General features: G+C 64.0%; 1 protein-coding gene across 5 annotated transcripts; it reads left to right on the forward strand.

Annotated features, from left to right (window-relative positions):
* Positions 1–1,021: 1,021 nt before the first annotated feature.
* Positions 1,022–19,029, forward strand: SBK1 (SH3 domain binding kinase 1). 5 transcript variants are annotated; one of them, XM_068147336.1, is made up of 5 exons: positions 8,035–8,183; positions 9,697–10,346; positions 15,335–15,537; positions 15,643–15,845; positions 16,350–19,029. In XM_068147336.1, exons 3-5 carry the CDS (start codon positions 15,342–15,344, stop codon positions 17,130–17,132), a joined length of 1,182 nt encoding a protein of 393 aa, XP_068003437.1. In that variant the 5' UTR covers positions 8,035–8,183; positions 9,697–10,346; positions 15,335–15,341; the 3' UTR covers positions 17,133–19,029. The 5 variants fall into 5 exon arrangements, with proteins under 5 accessions (XP_068003435.1, XP_068003436.1, XP_068003437.1 ...); XM_068147337.1 differs by having other exon boundaries at positions 9,875–10,346; XM_068147334.1 differs by lacking the exons at positions 8,035–8,183; positions 9,697–10,346 and adding an exon at positions 1,022–1,599 and having other exon boundaries at positions 15,340–15,537.
* Positions 19,030–21,549: the final 2,520 nt, after the last annotated feature.

Raw genomic sequence — 21,549 nt, forward strand, 5'->3', positions numbered from 1 at the left:
AGCAGATGAGCTGCAGGCAGAGCTATGCACTGAATAATTCAGGGTGAGTGATGACAAAGCCATGGCCAGCCCAGGGCAGCCTCCCCATGTCCTCCTGCTGCCTACCAAGGACAGGACCTCTGCTTCTGCCCCAGGGTGCTGGGTGCCGGCTGAAGCGTGGGACAGGTCCCAAGGACTTGGGGAACACGAGCTGGTCCCAGCAGAGGAAGGATGGTGAGACTCCAGAGCTGCTCAGTGAGGGCAGGAAGCAGGCAGGGAAGGGGCTGCCTGCATGGTGGCCCAGTTTGACCCCCAGGACACTGCTGCCATGGCTGCCCTGGCTTGCCCTGATGGGGCAGAGTCACCCCCTTTGGGTATCATGGCACAAAGATGCCACCCGTGGGGCAGGGACACCTCTTGTGGAACAGGGACACAAGTTGTGGGGCAGGAGCACTGCTCACAAGGCACTGTGATGCTCCTGCCATGCCCAGCCAGGACTGGCATGTTGTGCCCTGTCACACCCCACTGTGCCCACCTGTGCAGCAGGAAGCAGCCCCCCGGGGATAGCTCCCAGGCCACCTCCTCCAACACTGGTAGGGTGCAGGGCACCCATGGGCATCCACAGGCACCCAGACTGAGAGAAATTCCTCCTGGCTGAAGGGCAGAGCCTGGGGAAGTGGGATGGAGACAGAACACAGGCTCCATGCTGATACCCAGTGCTGAGTTTGCCAGGCCTCAGCTGCAGTGCTGGCAAACCCTGAGGCAGCAAACAGCTCAGAGCCAGGGAAGGGCATCCGGAGCCTGGGCAGGGCTGGCAGCAGCAACCAAGGAGTTAACTTCCCAGCCTCACCGCATGGCTCTGGAGCTATTAATACTCACACGCCGGTGTAGCTGTCAGAGCCGCGGCTGCTCCGCCGCCAGCCCAGCCCCGAGGAGCTGCAGCTTGCTCACCACACAACTTTCCTCCCCCAGCCTGCGAGGCTCCCGGCCCGGCCACCTGCCTGCCAGACCCTGCCAGACCCTGCCAGACCCTCCTGGACCCTGCCAGAGCCTGCCGGACACCACCTGAGGACACTTTCCCTGGCAGCACCACGAGCGTCATCCCAGTGCCACACTGGCGCTGGGTGCCAGGCAAGGGCAGCTGCTTCCCCCAGCCTCTGAAGCACCACAGGGCTCAGGTGGCCTCATCCTGCCCTGCCAGATTCCTTGGCCGGGGTGATGGCACCACAGCTCCCTGCCCACAACCCCTGAGCAGCGCTGCCTCCAGCTGAGCTGCACGATGAGTGCCAGGGTCGCAGTTAGCATCGCCAGCCCCGGAGCGAGGGAGGCATGGGACATGGCACAGCCTGCTGCTGCCTCCGGGTCCGGTGAGCAGCCAGCCCTGGCATCCGGAGTGGCTGTGTGAAGGGGGTCCCCGGCACCATGGCCCCGGGGAGGCAAGCCTGAGCCCCTGGCCACCGGTGCCATTGGTGAGGGGGAGGAAGATGCCAACAGCCCTCTGGTGCTGCCTGGCCTGCGGTCCCCCTCGCCCGGGCACGGTGACCCCCAGAGCCCAGCCATGGACTCCTTCTGCTTCGTCTGCTTCCAGAGAGAGGAGCTGCAGCCTCTGCACCTGCCCAGGTCAGTGCCATGCTCCCCGGCCGCGGGGCACGCTGTGGTGGGGGCACGCTGCGGTGGGGCACTCTGTGAGCCCAGGAGTGGCATGGGAGCAGGGCACTGATCTGGGATGGGGGACAATGCCTGGCATGAGAGCTGCCTGCTGAAGCTTCTGTGGGAGCAGGGGTGGAGGATAGTGGAGCCCAGTGCTGTGCCATGCTGTGCCATGCCGTGCCATGCTGTGCCAGGTAGAGGCTGTATGCACAGCAGGTGTGCTCATCCAGCGTGGGCTTCCCTGGCAGCTCTCTAGGGCTCAGGGTGGGCATCCTGTGCCAGCATGCCCATGGGAGCGGTGTGTGAACCCACAGCATCCCTGTCCCCACCGGGACAGGCTCCCTGGACCCTGCTCCCTGGAGCAGGAGCTGGCTGAGGGCAGCTGGGGGCTGCCCAGGGAGGGTTGGTCACCAAGTCCCCCAGGCCTGTCCCTCACTGCCTCGCCTTCCCCCGTGCCCAGAGCTCCTGAGCAGCAGCCAAGGCCAGTGTGGTGGTGCCAGAATCAGGCAGGCAGGGACACAGAGTGTGAACGCTGGCACGCCTTGTGCCTAACTGCCCCTCTGTGGCACTGAGCCGCTGCCAGCTCCTGTCCAGGGCCATCATCCCCAGAGTGCAGCTCCCAGCTCCCACCCCTGTTCAGCCCACCAAGCTCTGGCCGCCCACAGGAGACACAGGGTGCCAGGCAGGCAGGACTATCAGCTGTGCCATGGGTGAGTGCCAGCCCAGGCACTCTGTGCACGCTGCTGTGCAGGAATTGATTAGGTTTGGTGTAAATCACGGCGTTTGGAGCCTTGTTTTCTGGGATTTGATGCACAGGAGCTTGGCACTGGCTGGGAAGACACCAGGAGATGGGGAGACAGGGACGGGAGAGGGGCTTGGGAAGGGGGCTGCTGGCTGGGGAGGGGCACACGTGGGCATCCTTGGAGCCCCCATCTCACAGCCTGACTCAGGGCTGGAGCCAAACAGCTTCACCCAGGCCACGTGTGACATGAGTTGGGCATTCTCAGCTGGGGAGTGCTCAGAGTGGCAGTATGGTGGCCTGAGCTCCTGGTGGTAGCCATGGGGGTCCCCCCGCCCTGTGCAGGGGTGTGGTGAGGGATGGAGACCCCTGGACTGTGCCCAGAGACTTCTGGCCATGCTGCTGTGCTTCAGGGTGGGCTGTGCCGTGTGGGAGGCCCTGTCCCCAAATGCTCCCTTGTCCCAAAACGTTCCCCTAGTTATCACCAGCCTCCAGCCCACGGGGCCAGGGCTGGCATCTCCTGCCACCACCAGCACAGCAGCTACTGGGGTGAGTTCCCCCTGGGCACCGGGGGGTTGCCAGCAGAGGGACCCACCGGCTGCTCCCCACTCTGCCGCCAGCTCTGGGCCTGGCACCCTGAACCAGAGGCACCCTCTGGGGACGCTGGGTGCTGGAAGCAGCCTGTCTGTCCCCTCAGCCTCATGTCTGTCCCCGCAGCCTCGCTAGATGGTGCCAGGAGAACAGGCTGCGAGCGGAGGCGGCGGCGGGCGTGCGGGGACAGATGGTGCCAGCGTGCTGGGGTGCCAGGGTGCCGCGGCGCCAGGTCGCTGGGGTACGAAGGTGCCGGCGTGCCACGGTGCCAGGCTGGCGATGGGACGGGAAATGTTGCAAGGGGTGTGCAGAGCAGTGCCACGGCCCCGGGCAGCGATTCAGAGGCAGGTGGTGAGAGTGGGGCAGTGGTGTGACCCCGCTCTTTGCCGCCCCTCCCAGAGCAGCCTGTTCTGCTCTTTTTCAGAAGGAATCCGTTCAAAAGAAAACCATTCTGCTGCCTCCGCCCCAGCCCCTCAGCAGCACGCTCCAGAGCCAGCACCGTGCCCAAGGCTCCTGCAGGTGCTGAGGTCCTGACCCAGCCTGAGGCAGGGAAGCGGCAGGCAAGGCGCTGTGCCCACCCAGCGGGCTTGGGCTCCTCCTCTGCCCCCGGGAGCGCGGGGTGGGGGCTGGGAGGCTGCGCCGGAGGGAGGCGGCACCCCAATACGTGCTGGAAGCAGCTCGGTGTGTCCCCACCGTGCATGAGCTGCAGACTGTGCCCCGCGGTGCCAGGGCTGCGTCTCCTCCCTGCCCCGGAGAGCAGCCGCCGGGATTTTTCTCCTGGCAGCCATGAGCCACGGCAGGGACGTGTTAGCTCTGGAGGATAACGATGATTATAGTCACACCGCTCGGGGGGACCACCGAGGCAGGGGACACTCACCCCCCTGCCCCAGCACTCTGGGAAACAGCTCCCAACAGTCTGCTCTCGCCTTGAAATCCTTCTGGATGGGCGCCGGTCCTGGGGTCTGAGGGGACACCCGGCCCCCAGCACGGGTTGTGCACCCCGATGGCGACACGGCAATGAACCTGGAGACGCTGGGCTGCCCGCAGGGGCAGGGCAGGAGGGTCTGGGGCTCGGTGGGTACTGTGGGGCGGGAGATGGGGGGAAAGCAGCTGGGAGATGCTGCCTGGAGCTGCCTGTCCCCTCCACTGGCACTACGGCTCCCGGCGTGCTCCGCTCCCGCGTCACCGACCGTTCCTCCCTCCCCTGCTCTTCCCAGCAGCCCTGCCAGCATCTTCGGGCAGGCAGCAGCTCATGGCACCGAGTGTGACAGGCTGCGTGTGCCGTGGCACCCCGACACGTCTTGTGTGGGGCACGGCCCCTTGGTGCCACTCTGCCGGGGTTGAGGGGAGCCAAGCGATGGCCGAGGGGTGAGCGACCTTCACACCGACTGCGGAGGACACTGGGCTTGCTTGGGCTCTTTGGGGCTTTTCAGGTCACTTCCCCGCTCTGCCCGTGGCACACACCGGGATGTTTCCTTTCCCAGCAGAAGTCCCTGGGTGCTCCGTGGGGAGCCGCGGGCTCGCGGCAGGCTGTGGGATGCAGCTGGGTGATGCCCGTGTTTGACCCAGCTCCTTTCATCTCCCTCCTCTTAATTAGTGATTAATATGCTGCAAGTGCTGCGAGGACCACGAGCTCCAGGCAGGCACTAACTGGTACTGCTGGTGTTACTATCATCCAGGCAGGGTGTGACCCATGTGCTGGCAGTGTGCCACCCTGCAGCCTGGCAGTCCCGAAAGGAGCCCCTGAGACCCATGGAGTCCCACACAGCCCCACTGCATCCCACAGAGCTCTGCTGAGCCCAACAGAGCCCCATAGAGACCCACTGAGCCCTGTCGAGCCCCACTGAGTCCCACCAAGCCCCACTGGGTGCCATGGAGCCATTCTAAACCCCAGGGAGGCCTGCTGAACCACTTGGATCCCCACGGAGCCCCCTAATGCCTCATGAAGTCTTACTGAGCCTCATGGAACCCTGCTGGGTCCTACAGTGCTCCACAGAGCCCTGCCAAACCCCATGGATCCCCACAGAACCCCACAGAGTCTCACGGAGCCCTGCAGAGCCCCATGGAACCCTGTCAAGCCCCAAGGAGCCCTGCAGAGCCCTATGGAACCCTGTCAAGCCCCATGGAGCCCTGCAGAGCCCCACGGAGCCCTGCAGAGCCCCATGGAACCCTGCCAAGCCCCATGGACCCCTGCAGAGCCCCACGGAGCTCTGCTGAGCCCTATGGAACCCTGCAGAGCCCCATGGAACCCTGTCAAGCCCCACGGAGCCCTGCAGAGCCCCACGGAGCCCTGCTGAGCCCTATGGAACCCTGTCAAGCCCCACGGAGCCCTGCAGAGCCCCACGGAGCCCTGCTGAGCCCTATGGAACCCTGTCAAGCCCCACGGAGCACTGCTGAGCCCCACGGAGCCCTGCAGAGCCCCATGGAACCCTGCCAAGCCCCATGGACCCCTGCAGAGCCCCACGGAGCTCTGCTGAGCCCTATGGAACCCTGCAGAGCCCCATGGAACCCTGCCAAGCCCCATGGACCCCTGCAGAGCCCCACGGAGCTCTGCTGAGCCCTATGGAACCCTGCAGAGCCCCATGGAACCCTGTCAAGCCCCACGGAGCCCTGCAGAGCCCCGCGGAGCGCTGCTGAGCCCCGCAGAGCCTGGGCACAGCGCAGCTGGTCCCTCATTGCCAGCTCAGCCTCCGTGTCCCCTGGGCACGGCACAGCCTCATCCCCCAGCAGCGGGGTGGTGACACTGGGAGGCAAGCCACGTGCAGGGCATGCGACCCTGTCCCTGCGGCCCCCCACGGTCCCCAGGCCAGCTCCCCAGCCCCGGCGCTGCTGGCGTGACCTAGAAACAGCCCCGGGCTATAAATAGGATGAAGCTGGAGGGAAGCTCGGAAGCCACAGCTCCAAACGCCAGCAGCAGCAGGCTGCGGGAGGCGGGGGACAGCGTGGCAAGGGCAGGCAGGTGACGTGGGGACAGGTGCCTTGTGTCAGGGCCGTGGGGAGCGATGGGCTGGACCTACTCCATCCACATGAGGAAGGCTGTGGTGGCTTTCACCTGCTTCTCTGGTGGCCCCAGAGCCCCCCAGCTCTGCCCCATTTCCCACGCTGTGCCTGTTCCCAGCACCTTCACCCCTAAATGCTCTCCTGCCCCTTTCCTGGTCTCAGCACCATTCAGCATGCCTCCTGCCTTGCTGGGTCACTACACTCCTGTAATGCAGGGGTGGCATTTCTCCTCTGGTGCCATGCAAATGGCCCCATCCATACCCAGAGCAATCAGGTGCTGGAAGCCGTGGCAGGGACTGATGAGCAGAGAGGGCACTAAGGGGACTGGCAGGTACTCATGAGCCAGAGTCACCCCTCCTGCTGCCCAAACTGAAGTTGCCCATGCCCTGAGTGGCTGCCAGGTGGGAGAAGGGTGGCAATGTCACAGCAGTGCCTGGCACTGAATCCAAGTGTCAGAATGTGATTTGGCCTCTTGATTGGAAGCTATCTGTGGAACCGCTGAGTGGTCTGCTCCCAGGCTGGATTAGAGCCACACAGGTGACTCTTCCCTGCCCTCTCCAGCAGCAAGGGGCTTAGTGGCAGTGGGATGGCCCTGGTCCTGGTGGAGTGGGCACAGCTGGCTCACATGGCCATGAGAACAACCTGCTGTCACCCCTCAGAGCATGGGGCAACCCCACAGGAGCAAAGCTGCTCAGCTTAGAGTCAAGGAAGCCCCAAAGCAAACCATGGTCTGTGTTAGGATGTCCCTGCTCAGCCTGGGTGAGCACAGGGACAGATTCAGAATGATGGGAAGTGACCTGGCATGCTCTGAGCAGGTGCTGACCCCTCGTCTTCCTCCAGGACAGCTGCCACGGTGCCCTGGGCTGGAGGTGCCCAGGAGCTGCCGGTGCCCGGTGCTGGCAGTGCTCACTGACCATGTTGCCAAACGTTAAGGAGGCCAAGAGGAAGCCCAGGGCTGCCTCAGCTGCTGCCCCTGGCTGCATCTGGGTGCTGCCACCACTGCAGAGTGCAGGGAGCTAAGCCATGTGTCCTGTACCTGTCTGGGAGCATGTCCATGCCAGGGGGGTATCACCAGGAGAACGGAGCCTCGGAAGGCTGAGGGAGAGCAGAGGATGGGGATGTGTTGGCAGTGGGACATGATCCTCTGTGAGGACATGCCGGCCCCTGATGGTGATGGTGAACCCCAAGTGATCCTAGCCTGGACTATCTGAGTCTTTCTTGCTGTGTGGAAGGATGGAGAAGGGGTGAAGAGCCTGATCCTCCTGCAGAGGTGCCTGTCCCAGCCCTGTTACCCAGCACATGGCACCCGTGGCTGGCTGAACCCCAGTGTTTGGGGCTCTGAAGAGTGGTGAGACAGGGGGCACCGGGAACCTTGCACCCAGCACCCCCCGCTCCACCTGGGGCCAACCCACCTGCAACCCCCATGTGGTGCTGGACCCACAGGGTAGGGATTGAGAGTGGTAGTGGTGCTGGGAGCAAGCAACTGGTGCTGAAGGGGAGAAACTAAGGGAGCTGGGATGGGGAGCACTGGGGATGGGGAGGGAGTGGGGGGCACTGGTAATGGCGAAGAACAGGGGGCTGGGGAGCACCCGTGCTGGGTGTGGGGCAGAAATGGGACGAGGGAGCAGGCGTGCCGGGGGGTCAGGGAGCGCGATGAGCCGGGCTGGGGACCGCTGCTGAAGCGGGGTCGGGGGGAAAGTGGGGATGTGCAGCTCCGGTGCTGGGGGGAATCGAGGATGGGAGCGCCCCATGTCTCCAGGGATGTGGAGTGCTGATGTTAGGGGAGGAAACCGGGGCTGGAGAGCGCTGGTGCTGAGTGGGGGAAGGGGGTGACCGGTGCTGATGCCAGTGGGGGGGAAGCGGGAATGGGAAGCGATGCTGGGGAGGATCGAGGACGAGGAGCGCTCCGCACCTCCCGCTTCTCCCGGTGTTACGGCGGCGCAGCCTCCCGCCCCGTTCCCTTCCCTCCCCGTCCCCCCCTTTCCCGTCCCCGGGGGCTGCTGGGCGGTGCCGGTGGCGGGCGGAGCGCGGGGCGGGGCGGCGGGAAGGGGGTGCGGGGGGGGGGGGAGGGGGGGCACCGCCGCTCAGCTCCGCTCCCTCCGCTCCTCCCGGTGGCGGCGGCGGGGCCGCGGTATGAGCCCGGCACGGCCTCGGGAGGGGGGCGGGAGGCGGCGGCGGCGGCTCCTCTCCCGCCGAGGCCGGGGCGCGGCGGCTCGCCCCACCGGTAAGGCGGCGTCGGGAAGGATGGGGACCGGGGAGGGAACGGTAGCGGGCGCGGTGGGGCCGCCCTTTGTCTGCCTGCACGGCGCGGAGAGATCTAAAGAACCATCTCGGTACCACCGGGGTGAATGGGGAGCGATCACCCCGCGTAGAACCGGGGGCTTACCGGGTGATGCTGATGCTGACCCCGGGGTTCGGCCGCGCCCCCCCCATCCCTGGCACCGTGTCCCCTTTTCCCAGTCAGTGCCACCTGCCCCCGGCCCTGCGGCTGCGGGGACGAACTCGAGGTCGGAGATGGAAGCGGGGATGGAGTGGGGGGTTGGGGGGGGGGGTGGGGGTGGCGGGTGGCGGAGAGGGTGCTGTGCCCCCCTTCACCCCTGTCCTGGTCCCGGGGCCGGTTCCAGAGGAGGAAAAGGCTCCCGATGGATGCCTGGGGAGGGGCTCTGGGGAGATGAGCTAAGGTGGAAAAAGGCTGGGGAAGGGGAGCGAGGAGGGGAGAGTGGCGAGGGGTGGCCTCGGGGGCAGCTCAGGCCATCTGCCCTTGTCTTCTCCCTTGTCATCCCCTCCTCATCTCCCTTCATCTGCCTTCGTTTCCCCTTCTTATCTCCTCTTGCCTCCTGTCTTCATCTCCCATCATCTTCTCTTGTTTCCCCTCGTCATCTCCCCTCATTCCCCCTTGTCTCTTCCCGCGGTCTTTCCTTATCATCATCTCTCCTTGCTTCCCCTCTTCATATCCCTCATCATCTCTCCTCATCTCCTCTCATCGTTTCCCCTCACTCCCCACCCTTGGCATCCCCCCTCATCTCTCCCTGTCTCATCTCATGTCCCCCTGTCATCTCTCCTCACCATCTCCCGAGGTTTCCCATCGGCTCCCAGCACGGTGCGGGCACTGGAGCCGGCCTCCAGCCCACAGCAGGCTCCCGCGGCTGCGGAGGGGAAGGGGGAGCGTGACCCACTTTCCTTCGGGTCCGGCCTCGCCGGCGCGGTGCCCGCGGGCGGGTGACTCCGGCCGGCCGGGAGCAGTGCAGCAGCTCGGGGACGGCTGAGGGCCACGGGGGTCCCTGGGCAGTTTGGTCTCGGCACCCCTCTGCGCTGGACTCGCTGCTGGCACAGCCGCGGGGCTGGGTGCCTGCGTGCCAAGCCTGGCTCTCGGTGTGCCTGTGGCGTGGCCGTGAGTGGGGTCTTCCCGTGCCCTGCCCGGGATACTACACGATGATGTACCAGGGGGCGAGAGAGCTATGGTAAAGCAGGGCAGAAGTAGGAGCAGCCCCCTCGGTGGCATCTGGGGCAGTGCAGGGTTCCAGCAGCTCTGGCCATGAGGGTCCTGTGCAGGGCAAGACATGGCACCACGTGTCAAGGCCGTGAAGCCCCCTGGAGTGGAGCCCAGGCTGGTTCTCTCAGAAAGGTGACGTGTCCCACTGCCCCCGAGAGCCAGAGGGGCGAGGGCACGGCCGGTCCTGCCCACGGGCACCGGGCGGGCGGCGGGCAGGTGCCGCTCGGGGCATTTGTCTTTGCAGATCCCAAACGTGCGACGCTGCCGGCGCTGGCGGAAGAGTTTTGGGAGGGAGCTGATGACAGGCTGATGAAACCAATCAAACAATGAAGTAATCAGAAAGCCCCGGCGCCGGCGGCGAGCGCGGGAGGAGCTGCGGGCTGGAGGAGCTGAGGTCCTAACGAAGCCATCCCGCTCGGCAGGAACAGCCCCGGGAGGATGAAGCCCTGAAGGGCGGCCGAGGTCTTGCCGTCACGGGCCGACGGAGAGAGCCGGCGCGGTGCAGACCAGGGCAGGGAAAATCCTGCTGGCAGCTCCAGGAGAGCAGAGTGGAGGGCACAGAGGGGACAGCTGAGGAGCGGCTGCCACCTCGGTGAGCTGGCGCAGGAGAGCCTGGGCGCCGCTTTATTTCCTCTTGCCAAATTTGCCTGCAAACCTGGATCCTGGGGCTGAAGGCTGAAGAACCTTATCACAGGCTCATGGCTGGGACAGGATGGGGCTCCTGCTACGGAGGATGCTACGGATGGGTGTGAGAGGGCCTGACCCTGCCCTGCAGCTGGGACATCCCTGCTGAGAGAGCAGCTCCTGGGAGCCTGCACGTTTCTGGGTGATTTTTGGCTGCGCCGAAGCCGATCCTGTTGCCGAGCAGTCTGCTGTGGGCTGGACGAGGAGCTGGTATGGGACCTCTGGATAACTGGGTATTCAGTGCCATCGTGTGGAAAAGTGTCCCGGCCTGGGGGCACTGGGAGGCCACACCTGCTGCGGGTGCTTCAGCAGAGGTTTGGTGCTGGGTCACGTTCACAGTGTGAGCCACCCTGCCCTGTTCCCCAGTGCCTTAGCACCACCATGCAGCTGGCAGGACTGTGGGCACATTTCCATCGCCCCACAGAGGGGGAGCTGCTCTCCTGGGGTGGCAGGGTGCTGGCAGAGGAGCTGTCACCAAAAGGCCTGCAGCTGCTGGCTGGTTTCCCTGTGCTGGGCATGCCTGGCAGCATCATGGGCACCCTCAGCTTAACTGGAGCAGCTTTGGATGACCCTGGGGTGGCACGTGGGCAAGGGGGCCCTCTCCCCACCTGTGTTCTGCTGCTTTTGGTGGGTTGGGAGGCAGTGACCAGTTTGGCTGCAGGATGCCTGGACATGGTGGGTACCTCACGACTCATCCCTGGTGAGATGCCATGGAGAGACTGCTCTCGTTTGGTGAAGGTGCCTTTGTGAGCCCTCCCTGGGCACCAGCGTGCCACTGCCCCTGGGAGGCACAGCTAATCACGCCTTGTGCCAGCACATAGGTCCCAGTGGCAATGAGGAGATGAGAGGATGTCCCCAGAACGGGGTCAGGCAGGAATGGAGGTGGAAGAGGCTGGAAATGGAGCAAGATGCTGGGAGGCAGCAGCTCAGAGTGGGGCACAGCTGAGGCACTGCTGGCACCCGGAACCAGATGGGCAGCACCAGGGCAGCATGGGGATGTGTGGGACTGGGAGCAGGAGTGGCTCTGGGTGGCCAAGTGCTTCCTTGGAAGACTTTGAGGCTCAGTGAGTGGTTTGGAGAAAATGGAGGAGGTTTGGGAGTGAGATCCCTCCCAATGGGTGCCCTGGCCTCCAGCCCGCCAGGCTGGGGGGGGGGGTCAGTGTTGCCCGGTAATAACTAATGCCAATTACACTGTAATTAATGAGCATCGCAGCAGTGGGAGGGTTTGGGAATGGGGGTGGAGGAGATCAAAGCTCTGCCAAATCCACGTGGTGCAGCTGGGGCAAGCGCAGGGAGGGAGCAGCGAGTGCCGGTGCCCGCCCTGCTGCCGGCTGTTTCTCATCCTTCCCCTCTTCAAAACAGAAATCTGGGTCCTGCAGAGCCCCTGCCCCTGCCCTGGCTGCTTTTCCCTTCATCTTCTCCATTCCTTGCCCCAGAGCAGGCTGCGGTGCGAGCTGCCTGGCCGCAGAACCCCTGTGCGGGGCTCAGGCAGACCCTCTCCCTTCGACGGCAGTTACCGCTTGTTCTCCTGACCTGCTGCTCTCCCTTGTGGCCAGAGGGATTTCCCCCCTTCCCCTCTCAGTTTCCAAGCAGCTGCAGCTCCAGCAGCATATTCTGCCAGGAGCCTAGGGCAGCTCTCCTGGGCAGCCTCCGCTCCTCTCGATGAGCCTATAATGAGTTTGCAATTACTTACTGGCAGAGCCCATGTGCCCAGGGCCGGGCGTGCAGTGGAGCAGGATATGGAACAGGATGTGGAGTGGGATGCAGAGCGGGATGCAGAGCAGGGGGAAGCATCCCTTTGCAGGGAGCAGCATCAGGGTGGGAGTGGGTTGGTGGTGCCAGCCCCAGTACCTGATAGGATGCTGGGCTCCGGATATGGGATGCCACCCTCCTGGGAGCTGCTCCGTGGTGTTGGGGATGGAGCCGACAGTTGCCGACGGGAGACAAGTGGCTGCCTATAAATACCTGCCAGGGAGCAAGGAAGAGGTGGGTGGATTATCCTCCTCACTCAATGAGATAAATGGTTCTGAAGCTTAAACAGAGAACAATTTTAGTCTGAATAGTAGGAGAAATGGTTCAGGATGCAGAGATGACGGCAGGAGCTGCCTGTGGTGAGCAGTGGGGTCCCAGTGCCACTTGGCAGAGTCCTCTCTGCCCCTCTGCTGTGGTCTGGGGTCTTGTGGCATGGAGACCTTCACCAGGACTCAGCTGGGATGTGTGTTGTTGCTCCCTGCTTTTAAAAGCTTGTTCTTGAAGAGCACCAAATCAGCTGAGCTGGAGAGCCATGCTGGGAGGGTGTTTGGCTTCCCTCAGGCACGGTGCTGGCTGCTCTCTGGTGCTTTGAAGCTGTGCCGTGGAGGCCAGGCTGGAGCTGGTGTGCTGGGAACAGGTCCTGTTCCTGCTCTGCTCCCACCTGACCTGGCTCATGGCCATATGGGCTTTGGCACCAGCACGACTGACACGGGCACAGAAGGCAGCCAAGGATGTGGAGCCTCAACCCTGGCCATGCCAGGCTGGAGGCATCTCTTGCTGCACTGGCACTGTCCCCACCATGTCCTACTGGGCCCCATCCCTGTGAGCACACAGCACCAGCTGGAAAAGAGCCCTGGCCCCCTCTGCCCATGGCTGCTGACGTCAAGCCCACGTTTCCCAAAGCATTTCAATTGTTAATGAAAACTTCTGCAGCTGTGCTTGCCCTGCCCTTGGCACACTGGTGTTTGCCCACCCATTACTGCTTGGCTCCTCCTGGGGCCAGCGCTGGCTCCATGCTCTCCTTAAGTCTTGACAGATCCAGGGGTAATGGAGGCACCATGGCAAGATCCCAGCAGCAGCCAGTTCTTTGGCAGCATCCCTGGCAGTGTGTCCAGCAGCCTGCCCCTCTAACCTGCACCACAGCAGCTCTCCCTGCTCTGTAAAGCACCCCAAAAGCCTGTCCAGAAGCAAGAAGGGGACTTGGCATGGTGGGACATCCATTTCTGCTGGGCTTTTCTTGGTGACCAGTTGGAGAGGAGCTGCCTGGAAAACCCACTAGGATTAGCCACAGGAATAAGCAAACAGCCCTTGAGGTGGAGAGCTCTCATGCAGCCATCAGCGCTCTCCTCTCTCCCATCCCACCAGCAGGGTTTGTCTCCAGGCCCAGCTTTGCCGCCTGCACGGTCGCGTTTCAGCAGCGGCTCAGGCGCCAGCGAGGAGCTGGCAGCGCAGCCAAGCGCAGCCCAGAGCTCTTCCTGCAGGACGCTGGAGCTGCTTCCTGCCAGGGATCCGCGGGACTGCGGCGCTGAGCCACCTCCACCTCCAGCACCCAGGCGCTGAAGCGGAGCTGCTCTCGCAGGAGGCCAATCGAGCGGGCGGGAGATGAGCTGCTCTGGAGATCCGATGAGTCAAGCTGATACATTTTTGGAACATGATGGTGAAGTTCCTTTGCTATTTTTCGCCCAACTTCCCAGGAAGGAGAAAGCCTCTAATGTATGACAAAGCCGAGCTCTGCTTCGGGATGAGCTCCGCCTTGGGATCTGCTCCACCTCAGCATGAGATTTGCCTAGGGATGAGCTCCACCATGGCATGAGATATGCCTTGGGATGAACTCCACTTAGGGCTGAAGCCTGCCTTGGGATCAGTCCTGTTTTCAGAGAAGTCCTGCTTTAGGTTGAGCTCTGCTTTGGGAAAAGCTCTGCTTTGGAATGAGCTCTCCACTGGGATGCGAGGCAGCATCATGGTGGGAAGAAAGGAAGAGGCTGGAGGTCAGGCTCTTCCTTGTTGGGAAAGGGCTGGGAGGATCCTTGTGCATGGGTGCCCATGGGGTGTCTGGCACCATTTGGGGTGGCTGTCACAGCCCCTGTGCAACTGCATGGTCATCACTTGGGCTCCCTCCCCCAGGACGCCCCCTGGCGCAGCCGTGCTCAGCCTCCCCCTTCTGCAGGCGTGGGCTCAGCCCTGCGGGTGCTTTGTGGGCGGTGAGCCCACGCCCGCAGCCACCAGGCACCCATGGCACATCCCCAGCCACCGCGCTGCAGCCCCATCCTGGAGCTGGGTGCTGCTAGTGCTGGAGCCCAGCAGGAGGGATTTTTCCCCTCTGCGCTGAGACGCCGCATTACAAACCTAAATATAGCCCAGCGCCCGCTCGGCTGCTGCCCTGTGACTGCCACTCTGCTGCCAGCTCCCTCTGCCAAGCTGCCCACCGGCCCTGGGCCCACGGCCCCCACTCTGGGCTTGCTCTGTGCAGGTTGTGTGTGCCCGTGGCAGGGGTCAGCTCACTGGGGTGCTGGTTTGTGCAGCACTTGGGGTGGTGGAGGCTCCCTGAAGCCACCAGAGCTGGCCCCAAGGGGTGTCACTGCTGTGGTGGGTGAGTCCCAGCTGGGCTCTTCCCATGGGCATGGCCAGGGTGAGGAGCTGGCGGTGCTGGGTTGTTGGGAGGCACCCTGGGAGGGGAGAGCGGAGAGCTGGTGCCACAGGATGGTCAGAGCTGCAGAGCCACCATGTCCTGCCTGGGGCCTGTGCCACAGCCCTGGCCCTGCTCTGGAGCACTGCTGGGTGGGTAGGACAGGACTGGCTCTGGGATCCTCACTGGGGACTGTGGCAGTGGTGGGGAGTACTAAAGGGCCCCAGTTCCTATCCTGCACAGTGGCTGTGAACGTGGCTTGGCCAAGGAAACCTCTGTGTGTCTGTGTGTCCACCCATGTCCCTGTCCTCGTCGCTCTGCCATGTCCCAAACCCCCACTTTGTGCCCAGATATCCCCTCGAGTTGGAGGCACGTGAGGCACAGCAAGCCCTGGCCCTGCCCTGCTTGGCTGCAGCCTCCACGGAGGCTGGAGCATCCTCTGCAGAGCCACTGCATTGGTGGCCCCTGGGGACAGAGGGGTGGCAGCCAGTGGGTGCTGTTTAGCACTGCCCTGAGCAGCCTGGGGCCTCTTTGCAAGGCACCATGGCCTCCAGACTCGAGAATGGGATGGGGTGGGATGGGGTGGGATGGGATGGGACGGGATGGGACGGGATGGGACGGGATGGGGTGGGACGGGATGGGACGGGATGGGATGGGATGGGACGGGGTGGGATGGGGCGGGGTGGGATGGAGTGGGATGGGACAGGATGGGGTGGGATGGGATGGGATGGGATGGGACAGGATGGGATGGGATGGGACGGCATGTGTGGTGGTGACTTTGCAGCACCCCCAGAAGCAGCGCTGGGTTTGTGCTTTGCAGCGCAGCCATGAGCGCGGGTTCGGTGGAGCAGGAGCCGTCGCGCAAGCTGGCCTGCTGCGGGGTGCCCCTCATCACTGAGGACATGCAGTCCCTGGCCATCCGCACCCTCTCGGGCACTGACATCAGCAAGCACTACGACCTCATCCGTGAGCTGGGCAAGGGCACCTATGGCAAGGTGGACCTGGTGTCCCACAAAAGCACAGGTGAGGGAGGCGGCGGGGCAGAGGGGCCGTGGCCGTGCCGGGAGAAGGGTGGCTGGCACGCGCCAGCCGTGCCCGGGACTCACCTTCATCCCCTGCTCACCGCAGGCACCAAGATGGCCCTGAAGTTCGTCAACAAGAGCAAGACAAAGCTGAAGAACTTCCTGCGGGAGTTCAGCATCACCAACACGCTCTCCTCCAGCCCCTTCATCATCAAGGTCTTCGACGTGGTCTTCGAGACCGAGGACTGCTACGTCTTTGCTCAGGAGTATGCCCCCGGTGGGGACCTCTTCGACATCATCCCGCCACAGGTGGGACCCTGCCCCTCCGGGGGGAGCTTTTGTTTGGGGAGGTGCATCCCAGGGTGCTGGCAAAAGCTGCTGCCGTGCCTGGGTGGCCATGTGGGATGGGACCCTGCATGTGGGGACTAGGCATCCTTGCATGGGGTAAGTCTTGACCACAAGTGCCCACAAGCAAGCCTGGACCTGGATCTGGTATTTACTCCCAGGTGGAGCTGGTGCACATCACCCACCTGTGAAGTGGCCTGAGACATATCACCATCCCCTAGAGGTCTTGAGACCCATCACCCATCCCTTGGGTGGCCCTGAAACCCATCACCTATCCAAGGGTTGCCCAGAACTGACCACCTGTCTCTCTGCCACAGAGAGCACCCTGGACGAAAGCTGTGACCACGTCAGATGTGTAACAATGTAGAGATACGGTGGCCTCTGAACTGGGTGGGATGGCCACGGGGCTGGCTGAGTTGGCCAAAGGGCACGGTGGCAGGAGGCTGATCCATGTCCCTGCTCCTGCAGGTGGGGCTCCCCGAGGAGCTGGTGAAGCGCTGCGTGCAGCAGCTGGGCCTGGCCCTCGACTACATGCACAGCAAGAGCCTGGTGCACCGGGACATCAAGCCCGAGAACGTGCTGCTGTTCGACCGCGAGTGCCGCCGCGTCAAGCTGGCCGACTTCGGCATGACGCGCAAGGTGGGCTGCCGGGTCAAGCGCATCAGCGGCACCATCCCCTACACCGCGCCCGAGGTCTGCCAGGCCGGACGGGCCGAGGGCTTCGCCGTGGACACCAGCATCGACGTCTGGGCCTTCGGGGTGCTCATCTTCTGCGTCCTGACCGGCAACTTCCCCTGGGAGGCGGCGGCGGCCTCCGACGCCTTCTTCGAGGAGTTCGTGCGGTGGCAGAAGGGGCGGCTCGGGGGGCTGCCCTCCCAGTGGCGCCGCTTCACGGACAGCGCCCTGCGCATGTTCCAGCGCCTGCTGGCCCTGGACCCCGAGAAGCGCTGCCCCGTCAAGGAGGTTTTCTACTTCATCAAGTGCGACCTGATGGCCGAGGTGCGCCGCCGGCCCTCCTACCGCTCCCGCAAGCACGCCGGGGACAAGCTGCCGGCGGGAGCGCACCGCCACGAGCCGGCCGGCTCCTGCACCCCCGCCCCGCTCAAGAGGACCGTCCTGACCGACGGCAGCGGCCCCCGCGGCCCCGAGCCCGGCGTGGCCTCCCCGGGCGCGGCCGGCAGGACAGACGGCCGGCAGGACAAAGGCAAAGGGCAGATGGTCCTGGCCACAGCAATAGAGATCTGCGTCTGATGGCCGCCCGGGGTCCCCCCGGCCCCCCGCCCCGGGGACAGGGATGGGGGGTGTCGCTCGTGGTGGTGGCAGGAGCCAGGACCGGGCTCCGGGTGTCCCAAAGCAAAAAAAAAAAAAAAAAAGGAAGAAAAAAAAAGAAAGAAAAAAGAAAAAAGGAAAAAAAATTCCACAACCAAGCGAGAGAGGAAAAGGACAACGCTGGAGGGGGCCGAGCCTCCCCCGCCCCGCCCGGCCGAGGCTGGCAGCGGGCGCCCCGCCTCGCCGCCAGGGAGGATGTCGGTGCCCCTGGCCCTGCCACGGCCACACTGCCCCCTCCAAGGCTCTCTCCATGGTGGCATGAAGAGGGGTCTCCCAGTATGGGGAGGAAGAGTGGTGTGGGGGTCTGGGGCAGCTAGCACCCACTGTCTCTCCCCACCCCTGCAGCCCCCGGCCGGGCGAGGGAAGGCCGATGACCCCGCGCCGTGGAGGAGGCCTTTGGGGAGGGGAGGCTGGGTGGGGATCTGCCCCCTTTCACCCGTCCTTGCTCCTCTAGGGTCTGGGAGGGGATGGGGAGGTGGACGCTGGGTCGGAGATGGGGAGCTGGGGGGTCACCAGCAGTCTGGGACCCCCCGGCAGCCCCGGCTGCCTCCCTGCCGTGGGAGGCGCTGGCAGCCATCGATGTAGCAAAGTGTCCCTGTCTGTGTGTCGTCGCTCGTCCCGGCCGCTGGCAGCCCCTGCCCCTTGCCCAGCTCTGTCAGGTAGCCCCAGAGCCCTGCCAAGGGACAGGTGCCCTCCTGACCCCCGCTGAGGGACGGGGCCCCTCCCAGCCGGGAGCTGTGCTCCAGGCTCTGGCTTGTGGCTGTGGTGGCAGCTCCCTGGCAGGTTGGACACTCAGGGCTGGTGGCTCTGCCACAGTAGTGTCCCCTTGTCCCCTCTGCAGACTTTTTGTACCCAGGGACTGGACGAGGTGGTGGCAGTGATGCATCTTCACAACCTGGGGAGCTGGGGAGGGGGCTTCGAGCGGGCTCCCGAAGGTCCGCATGGTTCCCTGTGCTGTCCCCATCGCCTCTCCTCACTCTTTCCCCAAACCCCAGATCCCCTCCCCGGCGGCCAGGCAGGGGGGTGGTGGCAGGAGCCGCTGGTGGCCCCTTAGTGACACAATCACGGGGTGTGTGGGGGTTACACCTCCCTTCCTTGTTTTGGGCACCCAGGGCAGTGAGGGGCTCTCCCTTCTGCCAGGTGGGGAGGCTAGTGGGGGACACCCCGAAGTGGCATCACCCCAAGCCCTGGCACGGTTAGGGCTTTCCTCCCGTGGGGTGGGTGCAGTGGGGACTCCCCCCGTGTCCCCCCCAGTCCCCACACAAAGGGCTATAACGCTATTCAGCGGCAGCAGCAGTTTACAGAGCGGGCGGGTGCCCCCCGCCAGCGCCGCTGCCCCCCCGTCCCCGTGGCACCCCCCCTGCCCGCCGCCCGCCCGTGGTGCCGGGGCCCCGGGCCCGGTGTAGACGTAGCATTGCCCTGCCGTAGAGACGCTAGGCGCGGTCGTTCCTCTTTGCCTTAGGTCCTTCCTTGTCCTCCACCTCTCGTGCAATAATGTAGATACGGGATCCCGGCCGCCCCGGGGAGGGCTCGCTGGGTGGCACCTCCGGGGGTGTGTGTGTCTGTCTGTCCGTCCGGCAGAGGGGTGCCCGGGTGTGATTTCTGTCCCGTGGGGTCGCGGTGTGGGTAGGTCGTTGGGGTCTTCGTTCCTGTTCCCTCAGCTGTCGGTTTGGGCTCTCCCCGCAGGAGAGGCTGTAGTGTCACAGACGTTACCTCAGTTTGTCACTGTTGAAAAGGATAACAAAACAAAACCACGCGGGAAACGGCTCAGAAACGACAAAATACACAGTTATAAAAGCAACAAAAATCCTCACTGGCACTGGAGGCTTTTTTTTAACAAAGCAAACCTGATGCTGAGCTGCCCGGGCGGAGCGCTGGCTGCAGGCAACCTCCCTGCCCTCGGCGGGGGCAGCTGCGGGGCCTGCCCCGGGGGCCTGCCCCAGGCAGCAGCAGCCTCCTGCAGGGCAGGTGAGGAGGCACCTGCTGGGAAGCAGCTCCGTGGAGCTGCTGGGCGACAATGTGCCCTCACGGCCGAGAGCCCAAATGTCCTGGGGGACATGAAAAAGAGTGTGGCCATCAGGGGAAGGGAAATTTTTCTGCCCCTCTGCAAGAGCTAAAGGAGCTGTGGGGAGCAAGAGGCTGGAGCCATACTCTGCTTAGTGGTGCCCAAGGACAGGGCAAGGGGCACAAAGTGGAACCCAGGAGGTTCCAGGAGGAGAAAGTTGTTTGGGGTGAGGCTGCTGGAGGCCTGGAGCAGGCTGCCCAGAGAGGTTGTGGAGTCTGCTGGTGTGGAGAGCTTCCAACCCCCCCTGGGCACTGTGCTGCTGGGCAGGGTGCTGGGGGTGCCCTGCTGGAGCAGGGCTTGGGTGGGTGAGCTTCAGAGGTCTCTTCCAACTGGGTGTCTGGGATTCTATGGTGATTGTAGATTCCAGGGGAGGCTCTACCTGCCTTCACCCTGCCTTGGGTTCGGGGCTCTCTCTCCTCCCACCTTCCCCCTGTTCCTCCATGTTCAGCTGCCTTAGCTACCCCAGGGCAGGAGGGAAGGAGAACAGAGCAATAGGCCAGGGTGGCAGCACCCATGGGTGGGGACACACAAGCCCCCGCCCTGTCATGCCCGCCCCTCCCTCTCCCTCCCTCCCCCCGCCCGGTGCAGCCCCCTCGAACAGGCAGGAATGCTCCAACGCATTCCAACCACGTCCGCAGGCTAATTTCAATTTCCTGGCAATTATGCAAATGAATGTGGATTTAATTAGGGGCAGATTTCATTAAAGTCTTCTTGGGGGAAATGACAACAGAGTGGGGGAGAGCGAGGAGGAGGGCTGAAGGCAGCAGGGATGAGAGCAGTGCCCACCCCGGAAGATAAATAGCTGTAGGGAGTGCCAAGGGGATGGGGTAGGATCCCCTTGGGAGTGGGGCCGGGCCTCGCCCCTTTTTGCTCCCTTTCATGCCCCTCCCCCTTGTTCGGGGCTCAGGGGTCCATTGTTTGGGCCCGGGGGTGCGTGGGGCAGGATTGAGGCATGGCAGGGGGGCAGTGCCCGGGACGGACCCTGGAAGATGCAGCAGCAGCAGCAGCTCCGACCTTGCTGCGGGGCCGTGGGCAGCAGGCAGCGAGCTCCGGCTCCTCCCCGAGCTCCGCAGCGGAGGCTGCCGGCTCCCCTCCCGGCTCCCCTCCCGGCTCCCCTCCCGGCTGCCCTCCCCTCAGCGCGGCCGCAGCGCTGCTCTGACACGGGAGCGGCACCATTTTCTTTTTTCCCTCTTGCTCAGCTAAAAATACAGCTTTGGCCACGCCGAAGGGTCTGGGAAATGAATGTCATTGTCACCAGGCGCTGGCTGGAAGGACCCTCCCCTTCGCCGCTCGCCGGCAGAGCAGCCGCTGCCATTTGCGGTCTCGGAAGGCAGCCGCTCGGCTCCATCAGCGGCGCTGCCGCTAATTCAGAGCGAAGCAGCTAATTTTAGCCCAGCGAGCTCGGCATGCTGAGAGCCAGCAGCGGGGCGGCAGCCTGGCTCCAGGTGGAACCTTCAGACCCCAAAGCTGTAGCAAAGGCCACCTGCCCGGCAAAGCCCCTTCCCGGCTGGCAAAGCCACTGCGACCCCGGCAAAGCCATTCCGTACCTGGCAAGTCTGCTCCCCTTCCTGCAAAGCCATCCCCTGCTCGGCAAAGCCATTCCCTTCCCCATAAAGTCATCCCCTGCCTGGTAAAGCCATCACCTAGCACCTCCTCTCTGCTCTTGCCCCCCAGCTTGGCCAGGAGACACCCCACGGCTTTGGCCACTGCTCTTGGGCAGTCCCTGGGTGCTGGTGGAGCGCTGGCCCCCGTGGCTGGCTGCAGGGTGAGGCAATGGGGGGTCAGGAGTGAAGGCACTGAAGGGATAGAGCAGGTCCAGAGAAGAGCAACAAAACTGGGGAAGGGTCAGGAGAACAGGGCTGGGGAGGAGCAGCAGAAGAGAAGAGAAGAATAAACCAAGTTGGAAAAGACCTTTGAGATTATTGAGTCCAACCTATCACCCAACACCATCTGACCAACTAAACCATGGCAGCATAACCCCACCCAGTGTTGGGGGTGTTGAGCCTGGAGCGGAGGAGGCTGAGGGAGACCTCCTTGCTCTCTGCAGCTCCCTGAGAGGAGGCTGCAGCCAGCTGGGGCTTGGGCTCTGCTCCCAAGGAACAAGGGACGGAAGGGGAGGCAATGGCCTGAAACTGTGCCAGGGCAGGGTTAGGTTGGAGAGGAGGAAAATGTCTTTGCTGCAAGAGTGGTCAGGGACTGGCAGAGGCTGCCCAGGGAGGTGGTGGAGTCCCCATGCCTGGAGGGGTTCAAGAAAGAAAGGTGTGGCAGTGGCAG

The sequence above is a fragment of the Melanerpes formicivorus genome, unplaced genomic scaffold (assembly GCF_026170545.1).
Source record: "Melanerpes formicivorus ecotype bairdi unplaced genomic scaffold, bMelFor1.0.p_v2 SCAF_14, whole genome shotgun sequence".
NCBI lineage: Eukaryota > Metazoa > Chordata > Aves > Piciformes > Picidae > Melanerpes > Melanerpes formicivorus.

Coding starts and splice junctions, on each gene's coding strand:
- SBK1 (XM_068147334.1), top strand. CDS start 1,464: ATGCCAACAGCCCTCTGGTGCTGCCTGGCCTGCGGTCCCCCTCGCCCG. Junction 1,600..15,339: donor CAGCCTCTGCACCTGCCCAG/GTCAGTGCCATG, acceptor TTTGCAGCGCAG/CCATGAGCGCGGGTTCGGTG. Junction 15,538..15,642: donor GGTGTCCCACAAAAGCACAG/GTGAGGGAGGCG, acceptor TGCTCACCGCAG/GCACCAAGATGGCCCTGAAG.